This window comes from Lactuca sativa, chromosome 2 (assembly GCF_002870075.4).
Source record: "Lactuca sativa cultivar Salinas chromosome 2, Lsat_Salinas_v11, whole genome shotgun sequence".
NCBI classification, from domain to species: Eukaryota; Viridiplantae; Streptophyta; class Magnoliopsida; order Asterales; family Asteraceae; genus Lactuca; species Lactuca sativa.
The window spans coordinates 23,390,558-23,403,959 of record NC_056624.2 but is presented as its reverse complement, the minus strand read 5'-3'; the positions used below and the strand labels follow the sequence as shown (position 1 = coordinate 23,403,959).

Below are 13,402 nucleotides of genomic sequence, written 5' to 3'. Positions count from 1 at the left end.
CATAGTCCACATAATCACATATTCCATATTAGCTATAAAAGTTACATAAACTACATAAGCCATGCATACAAACATATAAGGATGTCGTTGGCTCCCCAGGGTCTTACTCTAGGATGCCATGGGCTCCCCACATGGTCTTACACCTAAGTACCATGGGCTCCCCCTATGGTCTTTAATAGGAAAGCCATGGGCTCTCCACATGGTCTTACATCCAGGTGTCATGGGCTCCCCCATGATCTTTAATAAGAAAGATATGGGCTCTCCACATGGTCTTACATCCAGGTGTCATAGGCCGCCCCATGGTCTTTCATACAATTGTACGACATATATAACTAGCATACGTCCTAGCATATAATCAACAATTATGCCACATAACACTATATCAACTAGTGCACCACATATCATAAAATGGTTAGGCCTTGGTGCCTTCGACCTATTGGTATGGTGAGGAGACTCACCTTCTCAAGAAAGCTGAACTGATAAGATAAGATCGGATAAGTCCCAGCACGTAGCTCCAACTCAACTGCCTACAATCATCATATGACTAGTTTTGTCAAACTTCCGGAATACCAAAAATACCCTCAAGGTCAAACTTGGTCAACCCTGGTCAAAGTCCAAGTCAACAATCCGTGTTGACCCCAACTCGTCAAGTGCATATAGAAATTCGTCAAGTTCTTTCAGAGTCAAGAAAACTAGGACAAACCCTAGCCAACTCGTTGAGTTGTCTCCTCAACTCGTCGAGTTCACTCATGTCGAGTAGACGGGGAATCTCAATCCAACTCGTTGAGTTGCCAAAGCAACTCGTCTAGAAGGATAAAGTTTCCAAGTCTATCCCCTCGAACCACTCTGAATGCTCTAAACCCCTTAATAAAGGTTGGAAAGCTCAAAAGCATAGCCATAAGGTTCAAGACTCTAGGGATCTGGAATCCCTCCTTTCTAGAAGATGTTCTAATCCTCAAAATGTTCCAAAGATGGAGACTTTATAGAAATGCAAGTCCAATGCATGTCTTGAAGTAAAAAAGGCCAAAGAGGGAAATATATACCCTAAATTCCATGCATGGCATCCATGCTTGACCAAAAGCTAGATCTAGCCCACTATGGGACCATTTTGCCCTGGAGATTCATAAAGTTGCAAACTTTATGAACCTTATGCATGCAATCAACAAGAATGATAAGAACTGAAGAGTAAACTCCAGATCTAGCCATCTTCTAAGATAAAAATCAAATCTTGAATGCTTATAATAGTCCACAAGATGGTCAAACTCAAGAGTGAGGGCTTTGTTTGCTGGATCTTCTCCTTCTTCTCACTCTCTTCTTCTTCTTAAGCTCCAAAAGTCACTCTAGCTCACAATATGAGTGAAAATGGAGACTAGGGTTTAGCAAAGACGTTCTTTGGTTTTGGAGGCTGATGAAAGGTCAGCCTCAAGGTTTTAAGGAGATTATATAGGGTGCAAACCCTAAAAATTAGGGTTTTCCTTTATAGCGCCTACTCGTCGAGTTGGGCCTTCCAACTTGTCGAGTAGGACCTGAATTTTGCATCCCACTAGTGATCTCTACTCGACGAGTTAGAGATCCTCAACTCGTCAAGTTCCAAACTAAAACCCTAAAATTTTGAAAAGTTTTTGTTACCTAAAACGAGTGTTACAAATCTTCCAAACTTGAACTAGACTTCGTCCTCAAAGTCTGCTGATGTGAACAAATCAAGGTAGTGCTCTTGCATCTCATCCTCCGGTTCCCAAGTCCATTCAGAGCCCCTTTGGTGCTGCCATTGCACCTTTAATAGCTTCACCTCTTTATTACGAAGGACCTTAACTTTCCTATCCAAGACCGCAATAGGCCGCTCAATGGAGTTCAGGCTATCATCCACCTGAATGTCGTCTAGAGAAATGATTGCGACTTCGTCTGTGACATACTTCCGAAGTTAGGACACGTGGAAGGTGTTGTGTATCCGACTAAGCTCGTCTGGTAGATCCAAACGGTAAGCCACCTTGCCCACTCATGCCGAAATCTTGAACGGGCCAATAGATCGAGGCCCTAACTTGCCCCTCTTTAGGAACCTTATGACCCCTTTTCATGACGACATTTCCAGTAACACAAAGCCCCCCACATGGAACATAAGATTCGATCAACACTGATCAGCATAACTTTTCTGACGGCTCTGTGCGACTCGCAGCCAGTCGTGCACCTGCTAAATCAACCTGGTAGTTTTGAGCACTATCTCGGTGCTCCCTATGACTCGGTGTCCAACCTCGCCCCAACAAACTGGGTCCTACATCTCCGACCATACAGCATCTCAACAGGGGTCGGTCGATACTAGCATGATAGCTATTGTTATACAAAAACTCTGCCAATGGGAGGTATGTATCCCAACTTCCTCCAAAATCCAACACGCATGCCCGAAGCATATCCTCGAGTGTCTGTACCGTCCTCTCGCTCTGGTCATCTATTTGGGGGTGGTATGTCGTGCTGAAATGCAATTGAGTGCCCGGTTCCTTGTGGAACTTCTTCCAGAATCTAGATATGAATCGAACATACCGGTCGGAGACTACTGACGCTGGCATCCCGTGCCTAACCACCACCTCTCACATGTAAATATCTGCTAATTTCTCTGCGGAGATTCTCTCGGAGATCGGAATAAAGTGGGCAATCTTCGTCAACCTGTCCATAATAACCCGTATGGCATCCACACAACTGGCCGTCCTCGACAAATTTGTGATGAAGACCATGGTGATCTCTTCTCATTTCCACATGGGAATGGGTAGTGGCTGAACCTTGCCATGAGGCCGCTGATGTTCGGCCTTGACCTTTTGGCAGGTCAAGCACCGCTCCACGAACCAGGCGATCTCCTGCTTCTTGCAGGGTCACCAGTAACTCAGTCTCAGTTCTTTATACATTTTTGTAGCCCATGGGTGTATAGAGAACTTGGACTTTTGTGCCTCTTCCAATATTTTCTGCCTCACTCCTCCAGATGTTGGAACCCACACTCGACGACACTGGGTCAAGTGACCCCGACCATCCCGGACGAACAAAGGAATCTAACCTCGTATCCGCTGTAACTTCCAATATTCTCTCTTCAAATCCTCCACTTGAGCCTCCTTGATCATATCCAACAACAGAGAGATCACTGTCATCCTCAAACAAACGTTCCCAATTGGGGAACTCGCCGTCTTGCGGATCAAAGCGTTGGCCACGACGTTTTCCTTCCCTAGATGGTATAAGATCTCACAGTCATAATCTTTTAGTACATCCAACCACCTCCTCTGTCGCGTGTTAAGGTTCTGCTAATCCATCAAATACTTCAAACTTTTGTGGTCAGTATAAATGGTGCACCGCACCCCATACAAGTAATGCCTCCAGATTTTGAGGGCAAACACCACTACCCCTAATTCCAGGTCGTGAGTGGGGTAGTTTGCCTCATGAAGCTTCAGTTGCCTCCAGGCGTACACGATCACATGCCCCCTCTACATCAGTACTGCCCCTAACCTTGAGATTGATGCATCATAGTAAACTACCAAATCGTCCAACCACTCTGGTAGTAATATGATTAGAGCCTCACAACCTCTGTCTCAAGGTCTTGAAAGCCGACTATTGGTCCGGGCCCCATCGGAAAGTCACATTCTTCTTGGTCAAATGGGTCAATGACACATCGATCTTGGAGAAATCCTAGATAAATCCCCGATAATAGCCCGCTAAACCCATGAAGCTACGGATCGCAGATGCATTCTTCGATACTTTCCACCGCACCATTGCCTCAACTTTGGCTGGATCAACCGAAATACCCTTCTGGTTGATGATGTGCCCCAGAAACAGCACCTCTCGCAACCAGAAATCACACTTAGAGAACTTGGCATATAGCCTTTCTGTCCTCAGTGTTTCCAATACCTCCCTCAAATGCTATTCGTGATGATCCTTGGTCTTACAATAGACCAGGATGTCATCAATGAACATGATCACCGACCGATCCAGCATCAGTCTACACACCTTGTTCATGAGATCCATGAACGCTGATGGGGCATTGGTGAGCCCGAATGGCATCACCACAAACTCATATTGCCCGTACCGAGTTCTGAAAGTTGTCTTTGGTATATTGGTATATCTTCATCATTTGATGGTACCCCGACAGAAGATCAATCTTGGAAAACCAAGATGCACTTTGTAGCTGATCGAACAAATCATTGATCCTTAAGAGAGGATAACGGTTTTTCACCGTTAACTTGTTTAGCTCCCGATAATCAATACACATCTTGTGTGATCCGTCCTTCTTTTTCACGAACAGGATCGGTGCTCCCGCCGTGGAACTACTCGGACAGATAAACCCTCGGTCTAGCAGCTCCTAAAGTTGTGTAGATAGCTCCTGCATCTCGGGCGGAGCCAATCAATACGGTGCTTAGGCAATCAGAGCATCACCCGGTACCAAATAAATGCAAAACTCTACCCGTCTCTCCGGACGCACCCCCGGTAACTCTTCAGGAAAGACATCCCGAAATTCTCGTACAACTGGAACATTACCCAAATATGTCGTAGGCTCAACCCTCGTATCTGAGATACACGCCAAAAATCCCAAACAACCACGATCGAGAAGTCTCCTAGCCCTCGCAGCTAAATAGAGGGTTGGCCCCTGCGAGACCCTTTCTCCATGAATAACCAGTTCTCCCCCACTTAGGGTTCGAACTCTCACCAGCTGGTGCTCACAATCTATCATGGCCCCATTGGCCCCCAACCAGTCCATCCTGATGATCACCTTCAGCCCTCATAACGGTATCGGGACTAGATCAACACGAAACCTCTCCCCAAACACATCTAGGACACAGTCCTGATACACCCTCACAACACTCATAGCGCGATCATCCGCAATCCCAATCTCAAGCGGGGAATCCAAATTGCCGACGCATCTTGGAACTTCTTGCTAAGCACAAGAGATACAAACGATTGCTTAGCACCTGAGTCGAATAGAATGTGAGCCGACATACCATTGACCAAAAAGGTCCCTATACATGAGCACAAATGCATACACATAAGCAATACAAATCAATATAGAGTAGGAAGATAAATACGTACCAGCCAAAATGTCTGGCGCTGCCCAAGCCTCCTCGGTAGTCAACTGAAACGCACAGCTCTTCACCGTTGGAGCTTCCGCCTTAGCAAGTCGTCCATGAGTGATCCTTATTGTGGTGGGTGCAGACGCCGCCACTGCTCCTCCTCTTCCCTGCAACCTCTGACAAACGGCCCGTTTGTGGCAAACAGAAAATTCATCATCTCTTTAATCCAATCACCATAGTTGATGTCAGTTCGTTTACTTGCATTTGTCGAGGTGAATCGGAAGGGTGTATGTATTAGGGTGAGTTGGTGTCGACGGCATCAGTCTTGCCATCGCCTGTTTTCTTCCAACCTCCCTTTCCGGTCATGGATGTAAATTAGGGTTGGATTGATAAGCTTTGTGAGGAATACCGCCCTGATACCATGAAGAAAGCAATATTAGGCCAAATTAACTTTTATTATTCACCAAACCAAGATTAAACAGAGAGAAAAAATAAAAAAAAGTCCCAAACATACAAGAGAGATAAAAAGGAAACAAGAAAAAGATAAGGTAACAAGAATCTGATGATAAAATAAAATAAACTAGTAGGTGATCTCGGGCTTCGCCCAAGACCTTTTAAAGAAAAAAACACAAAAATCGTTGCATTTAAAACAAGAAAAACTAAATAAAAAATATCAGAAGTGGATGATTTCTTAATAAGCCATCAAAATGCAGAAATCATTTATATAACTTATGGCAAAGGTTCAAGACAACAAAGTAAATAAATAGGGATGCATAATAGCAAAACCTATATAAAGACCACAAAATCTATATAAAGACCAAAAGTGCCAAGCTGAACAAAATCCATGGACCATTTATGTAAGGGATAAAAAAGTGGTAAGGTGTCAAAAGTTATAATGTTCATTTTCAAGGACCAAAATTAAAAAAGTGCCAAAGGTTTGTGGCAAAATTTTGAGAGTCACTATTCCTATGTGTGCTGGTAGGGAACCAAATTGACAATGTCGAAAAGTTATGTGGCAATATTCTTAAACGGCAAAGTTTTATGGCAAAATTCTTGAGAAGCAAAAGTCATGTGACAACATTCTTAACGACAAAGTTTTGTGGCAAAAATCTTAAGAAGCAAAAAGTAACTGTTCCTAATTGTGTTAGGATTTAAAGTAATATATTAATATTCGTTTAGGAACACAAGTTTCTCATTATAATGCATTACTTACCCTAAATCTTTTTTCATTTTATAAATTAGTGTGGAAGGTTATGAACACAAGTTTCTCATTATAATGCATTACTTACTCTAAATCTTTTTTCATTTTATAAATTAGTGTGGAAGGTTAATGGAGGTGTGCTACTGGATTTTACTTCTGGAAAAGAGAGTACCTCAAACATAATTATTTTACTAGTTGCTTTTTGCTTGTGCATCACCATATTATATCACTTCTCAACTACCAGTCAATCAAACAATCCAAGGGCAAACACTTTTTGTGCTTAAATCTTATGTCACATTCATCTCACTATTTGATGTATGCTGTTTTTTTCCTTTTCTAACATGTTTATGCAATCTGGATGTGGTAACATTGCTTATATTCTGCCGTTCAAGTCTTGACATCATGCCATCTAGTAGAGGATCCATAGCTGGCCGCTTATTACTCCAGGTATATATAAATGTTTATGCTTCCTGTGTTCCCTAAAATCATATAATTTTCAAGTTCCCAAATTTTTTGCTTATGCTTTGTGTTACAGGAGCCTAATGTTAACCAAGAGATAATTGGCTGCACTACATGTTGATCTTCCGGTTATTTCGTTTCTCTTTTGCCTATGGAGGGATATAAAATTACGTGCATGTTTAACATACAATATTATATGATCTATGGCCTGTTAGTGTATTAATTTTGTTATATTTCTAGACCCTTTGGTAGTCTGTCTATGTGTATTAGTCCTCTTCAGGCCCATCCTCGTTGTATGTGTACTTATACATTTCTTCACCGCTCTCAATATTTGGAAAAGCCTGGATGTGTTTCACCAATGGCGGACGCAAACTGTTTTAGTAGGGGTGTCTCTCATCTTTCAAGCAGGTGCACCTATTAGAAAAAACCAAAAAAAAAAAAAAATTACACTGCGTGCCGGAAATTGAGCAGTGGCCCGGGACCCTAAATGACCTACTAAGGTCCGCCACTGCGTTTCACGATCATAAAGACGCAAAGCTATTGAGTTAGACAAAGAGCTTCAGACTTGGTGATCGTACAATCACCCAATTTTTTCAAAAGATCAAGCTTCTCTCGGACCACCTTACCAACATCTACACATGTGCCAAAAAAAAAAAAAAAACTCTTCACTTAATTACTTGATTAATGGTGTCTCCGCCAACCATTAATTACTTGATTAATGGTCTGTCCTTACAAGACTGATCACCCCTTCTAGAAGAGCAATATGTATATATTATACTAATACATAAGAATTGGAAGGAAAAGAAAGCAATATGTATAGACAAATGTCGCTCCAGTAATGGTCATGAATACATGCTCCATCATCCATACATCACAAACTTGTATATCGGTGGTTCTAAATATAATTAAACATGTCGAGAGACTCCCCTTACCTTAGATATTGACATAGTAAAGGCACTCGGGCTACTCACTTTTGGACGTTCACCTCCTTGTTTTTAGTTGCAACTGTGTAGGTACTAGGTACCAAGCTATCAAGTAAAGGGCATTCAATAAGTATATCACAACTCCTACTCCTATTTATTCCTAGTTCGAAAGGATTTAAGTTTGAGGATTTGGAAAAGGGCTACACAAAAGCTTAGTCATGGTTTGATCCCTAGGTTGGGTTGACAAGAACACATTTGCCCTTTCCTTGAAAAGTGTTTGAATTGTTGTTGTTAAAAGGTGCTATCAAGGTCTTCCCAAATGACAGGCACATCAAATTAGTTTCAATTAATATGCATAAAGTTACATCTTAGTGTGTTTGCTCATTAGTATGGATGGTGAATTTTCAATATTCTTTATGCTGAAATTTTGTGACTAAAATTTCACATACAAACTCTAAATAGAACATGACCACCACCAACAAAGTTAAACAAATAATCACCGAACATCATATTCAATTCATATAAGCTACAAAACTGATCTTGAGTTAACACATCAACTTTTATATATGATGCATTTAACTTTTTACCAACTTGAACTAATTTCTGTGATTATCTTTCCTCAATTGTCCACACTAAATCCATCAACTTCAGCCTTGGTATTGCAATCAGATCGATCGAGCAAAACTAGTGTTTCCATGTAAGAATTCATACAGAATGTTCCAGTTGCTCCATAAATCCCAAGATCATTGATGCATTCTGAGTTGGGCTCATAGGCCACAATTTCACTCTGTCCAAAAGTATGATCATGACGATTTTCCACTTCCATTATAGGTTGACCACTCTTCCTAAATCCCAGTGTTAATAATGTCCTTGACCAATATGGTGCCTCAACAGTGAACAACTTTCTAAATGATTTCTTAACACCATTCTCCATCATCCATACACCACAAGCACCTTTCACAAAACTGTCGTATTCAAGCATGACAAGAGACTCTCTAAGATTAGAAATACACAACTGAATAGGAGGGTGAAGCCTTAAACAATCTGGGAGCTCTACCACTTCAAAACTCTCATTAGTTATATCAAATGACATTATCACATTATGATTCGGTAACCCTTTATCCATAGTCAACGGGTCAAAAGCACACCAATATATAAACCTATCAACAACCACTTGAGGCCAGAAAACATGAAATGGTTTATTAGGAAGATTGCTAGTAATATTTCTCCATTTTCCTGAGCTCACAGTATAAACTTTAGCTTCACAATGGAAACGAGGTTTGTGAAATAGTGTGATCTCAACTATCTTAGGGTCATAGGTGACAGGGCAAACCCTAAAACCAAGATTAGGTTCACAATATGGATTAACATTCGTAGGCACAGAAACATAAATTGACTTTCTAGTCGAAGGATTATAAAGAACAACCATCTCAGTATTCAAGTCCCCATAAAGACCATGCAAGCACAACAACCCGAGTGAGCTACCGATAATGTTTGGCTGCTTCAGTAGTTTAACAGAGGGAGGAAGGGTATGAACAAACCTCTGTTGAGGGAAGGTGTCATCGTCTATGAAAGAAACATACTTTTCAGAGGTGTCATCATCCGGATTTCCGTACCATAAAAGCAGATGCTGAGGCTGAGTAACGCTGTGAGCAGCAACAAAGTCAGAGCTGTCGATCAATGACTTCCAGGCTTTTGAGACCGATCTGAACCGAAGCAATGATACGACAGGAAGCCTTTTGATGATCAGCTCTTGGATATGGAAAGGAATTTCGTCTGACATTTTGATTTCGGATGGTGCAGTGTATGAATTTCTAGGATTTTGTTACGTGACATTGTTGGGGGAATTGTGTAAATAAATTAGATCATAAAGCAAAGCCATTTCTTAGAACTGAAGCAATGATTAAAAAAAAAAGTGAAAAGTGAGAATTTCTTTTTCAAATGCCACGTGAGTTTTATTCTATTTTTTTAAAATTTTTTTAAATATATTTTATACAAATTAAATATTATATTCCATTTTAGAAAATTAAAAATTAATTAGCTTTAATGTTTTTTTATAACTTCATACTATATATATATATATATATATATATATATATATATATATATATATATATATATATATATATATATATATATATATATATATAATTTAATAAAAATTGGAAATAAAAAAAATGAAAAAAATGAAAATTACATTTAATTAATTGCTCAAGCCAAAAAAAGAGGAGAAAGAGTGTGGTGAAGAGAAACTAAAGGGATGTTTGGATTAGATTATTAGCTTATTGCTTATAGCTTATTTGTGGTGGGAATAAGCAATAAACAATAAACATGGGGATGAATGCTTATTAAAATTAGCTTATTTAGCCTAATAAGTTGGATTTTATCCAAACACTTAAATTAGCTTATTGTAGGAATAAGCAATAAACACCTTTTTTTTTCCTATCCAAACACCCCCCTAAAACTCCCTACCCCCACATCATAAACCCAAGGTATAGTGTTTCTTTCACATTACCTTCGGACCACCACCTATTTTTCTTGTGGTATACCCTCTTGCTTTATATCAAAATCAAATATTTATAGGATATTTATTGGCTAATTCTATAAGTACCCCAATTGTTATACCTCATGTATGAATCTCTCTCTCTCTCTCTCTCTCTCTATATATATATATATATATATATATATATATATATATATATATATATATATATATATATATATATATACACTAGCCGTTTACCCGCGCCAAGCGACGGGTGAGAATAATTTTTTTTGGAAATTAGTTTCTAGAAACAATTAGTGTTTTAACTTTTTACGCAGGTGGAAAGGTTGTTGCCAATTGTTTAGGGTTACAAAAGAGAAATGTTATAGTAGATATTACCTAGAAGGTGGAAACGTATTTGGTAGACGGTGGTCTCATCTTGAGTGGTTCCGGTTGTTTGACGGTAGCATTGAGAAAATGTATATGTAATGTTTTTGATTAAAATTAAAAATATATTATTGTTCTGATTAATCCATCGCCTTTTAAATTGTTATATGCTTGTAAAAGAAATTGTTTTTTAGAGTTAATAAAAATATCAAAAACTATGGTTTAAGAAGTAATTACATAAATTCTCTAATATGCTTATACAGTAATATTTTTTTTCTAACCTATTAGTTTATCAAATCAATAATATGCTATTTATCAATTGTTATTGTGTTTGGTCATTTGATCTAGTTATATAATTTTCCATTTTTTATATTTCCATATCCATATGATCATCCAGTTATATCATTTTCCATGTTTTATATTTCCATATACTCATTTAATAGCGGTTCACCATGAAGCTTCATTCTTTGGTTGTGCTTAAGTTAAATGTTATCATGCACATAGAAAAATATATTATATATTAATATTAGTGAGTTTTTACAAACAATGTTTAACAATTAGATTATGCAACAAACACTTAAAGGCGTGGGTATCCCATGCTATTACTTTATTGCCCAAAAAAATAATAAGAACAATGAAATTTGTAATCTGTAAACACTTCATATAATTTTGCATGTAATGAATATGCACAATTTGCATTGATTTGTAGCCTTCCCGTATTAACATAAAAAACATTATTTATTTATTTTCAAACTTCTCCTTAAAACATATTTTATTAAATATAATGAAAATGAGTAAGCTTTTTTAGAGCAACAATTTTTTAAAACATGTAAAACAAACCCCAAGGGCAAAATGGTCAAGACACATGCCAAATATATTGTAATCCATTATCTACCCACTGAAATATGTGAGGCTCATCAAACCAGAACCAAGGGCAAAATGGTCAGAACCCAAAATCGATACAATCAAAGCATACCAACTTTTTTTCCTCCTTTTTGAACATGAGATAGAAACCCAAAAAGTGTTGCATATACCTGTGAACAATTTCGAAGTCGAAGAAAAGTTTCGAAACTATTTGCCATATTAAAAATTTGAAATACCTTTGGAAGTTAACACAAGCATTAACTCAAATGACTTGAACTGTTAAAGGTTTATAATCTAACTTGTTTTGCACAAACTGAAGAGAGATCCCTTACAACCTAACTCTTAGAAGCCATTTGGTTTGTAACATATAAGTACACCTAATAAAGCCTCCAAATGTTAACTGTGTGATGCCATTAAGTGTCAACTTGGCACTAAACCACCAAACATCCTTGATTTAAGGTAACTTTTCAAGTCAAATGAGATGTAGTCGTTTAAAACACTAAAACAACATTTAACATATAAACACTTTTTATTTTAACACTTGAAAACCATGTAATTATCATGTAGATGTTTTGTACATTGTACTCGTATAGATCAAAAGGAAGTTTTGTTAAAAAAAATCAAGTGGATGTTGTGTATGTTGTACATGTAAAAGACAAAAGAAAATGAGAAAATGGAGGTTAACATGAATATATTGAAGCTCAACTTCGAGCTGTAAAGAGAAGTACCTAGCAAAATAAATAAATATAACCATATCAAGAAAGAGAAGTACCCACTGATTGATATCCTTTTCTCAGCTAAATCTTTGACCTGTAGGAAAACCATACATTAATCACAAAATCACAAACCTATCCTTATTCAAAATTGATGTATAATGAGCTAAAGGTTCAGATGGCCAGAATCTGAATGTGCTTTCCTGCTCTAACTCTGAGTTTTTCCAAAGAAATAATATAAGATGCAAAAAAATACACAAAGAGAAGATGATAACGAACACATTAAGGGTTTAATAACACATATCTAGAATATACATACAAAGATATGAAATATCTTACCAGAATACAAAGGAGCTCTAGGAGTTTCTTGTTCAAGTTTCTTTAATCCAACCATACATATACGAAATCAGCCATAAAACCAATAAAATTAGATATTTGTGTAAGAAAAAATAAAAATATTAAAGATTAAACATCTAAGATGCACGTTTCTTGTTAAGACTTCATCAATTCAGCCAAAATCGAAGTTGATTAAATTAGAACAATATCAAATCCTAATCATATAGGATAAAATATTTAAAAAGAATAAGATGTCGATCTCACTCATATAGTTAGTGGTGATAACAGACCTGCTTTCTTCTCCATCAACCTTGTGTCTCTAGATTTACAAAAAACAAAAGGGTCTCTTGAAAATGGGGATTAGGGTTTGACGGTGAGAGAAGGTGACGACTGTAACAGACGGTGGTAATAGCAGTGCCGACTTCATCTAGGTCATAAAAACATAGTTTAAACATATATTAGAAAGATATTGAATCGATCAAATCGATGGTGGTGGGGGAGACGACTGTTTGTAGTGATGGAGTTCACCTGTTAGGGAAAAGAGAAGAATGAGTCTGGTGGAGATGATGGTTGATTTAACTGACGATGGAGATGTAGTGATAGCAGGAGAGAGTGTGTTCATCATTTAAGGAGGGGTCAGCGAAGATGCAGGTGGCCGTAGGTGGTAACCGATGATGGTGGTCTCGATCATGACGTCGGAATTGCCTGTAGGTGGTAACTGGTAATAGGTTGAATTGGATGAAATATGTTATATAAAGTGGATATGTTGACTGATTTTGTTGGCATGAGAAATAATCGTTCAACTTTGAGCTCATTCAATAACAGTAGAAGAAGATAAAAGAGATAAAAAGCTATAATTAAGGACTTGGATTTGAATATGGGTATAACTTTGTTTGACTTTTTCAAATCTCGACTAACCGGAAGATAGAGATAAGCTAATAAATCACAGTCATTCTTATCTTTAAGATGTTGACCAAAATAAGATTTATGATTTG

At 38.1% G+C, this 13,402-nt stretch overlaps 1 protein-coding gene and 1 long non-coding RNA gene across 2 annotated transcripts; one reads left to right on the top strand and one right to left on the bottom strand.

The window, feature by feature from the left end:
- The first annotated feature begins 6,350 nt into the window (after positions 1 to 6,350).
- On the top strand, positions 6,351 to 7,993 carry LOC122196440 (uncharacterized). The gene is made up of 2 exons (XR_006187861.2): positions 6,351 to 6,687; positions 6,776 to 7,993. It is a non-coding gene; the product is annotated as an uncharacterized LOC122196440 (long non-coding RNA).
- Positions 7,994 to 8,106: 113 nt separating this feature from the next.
- Positions 8,107 to 9,512, bottom strand: LOC111917526 (putative F-box protein At1g32420). Its single transcript, XM_023913209.3, has one exon. It carries the CDS (start codon positions 9,403 to 9,405, stop codon positions 8,242 to 8,244), a length of 1,164 nt encoding a protein of 387 aa, XP_023768977.1. The 5' UTR covers positions 9,406 to 9,512; the 3' UTR covers positions 8,107 to 8,241.
- Between the last annotated feature and the right edge of the window lie 3,890 nt (positions 9,513 to 13,402).

What these genes read in the sequence shown, in the direction of transcription:
- LOC111917526 (XM_023913209.3), bottom strand. Translation starts at nt 9,405, where the DNA reads ATGTCAGACGAAATTCCTTTCCATATCCAAGAGCTGATCATCAAAAGG.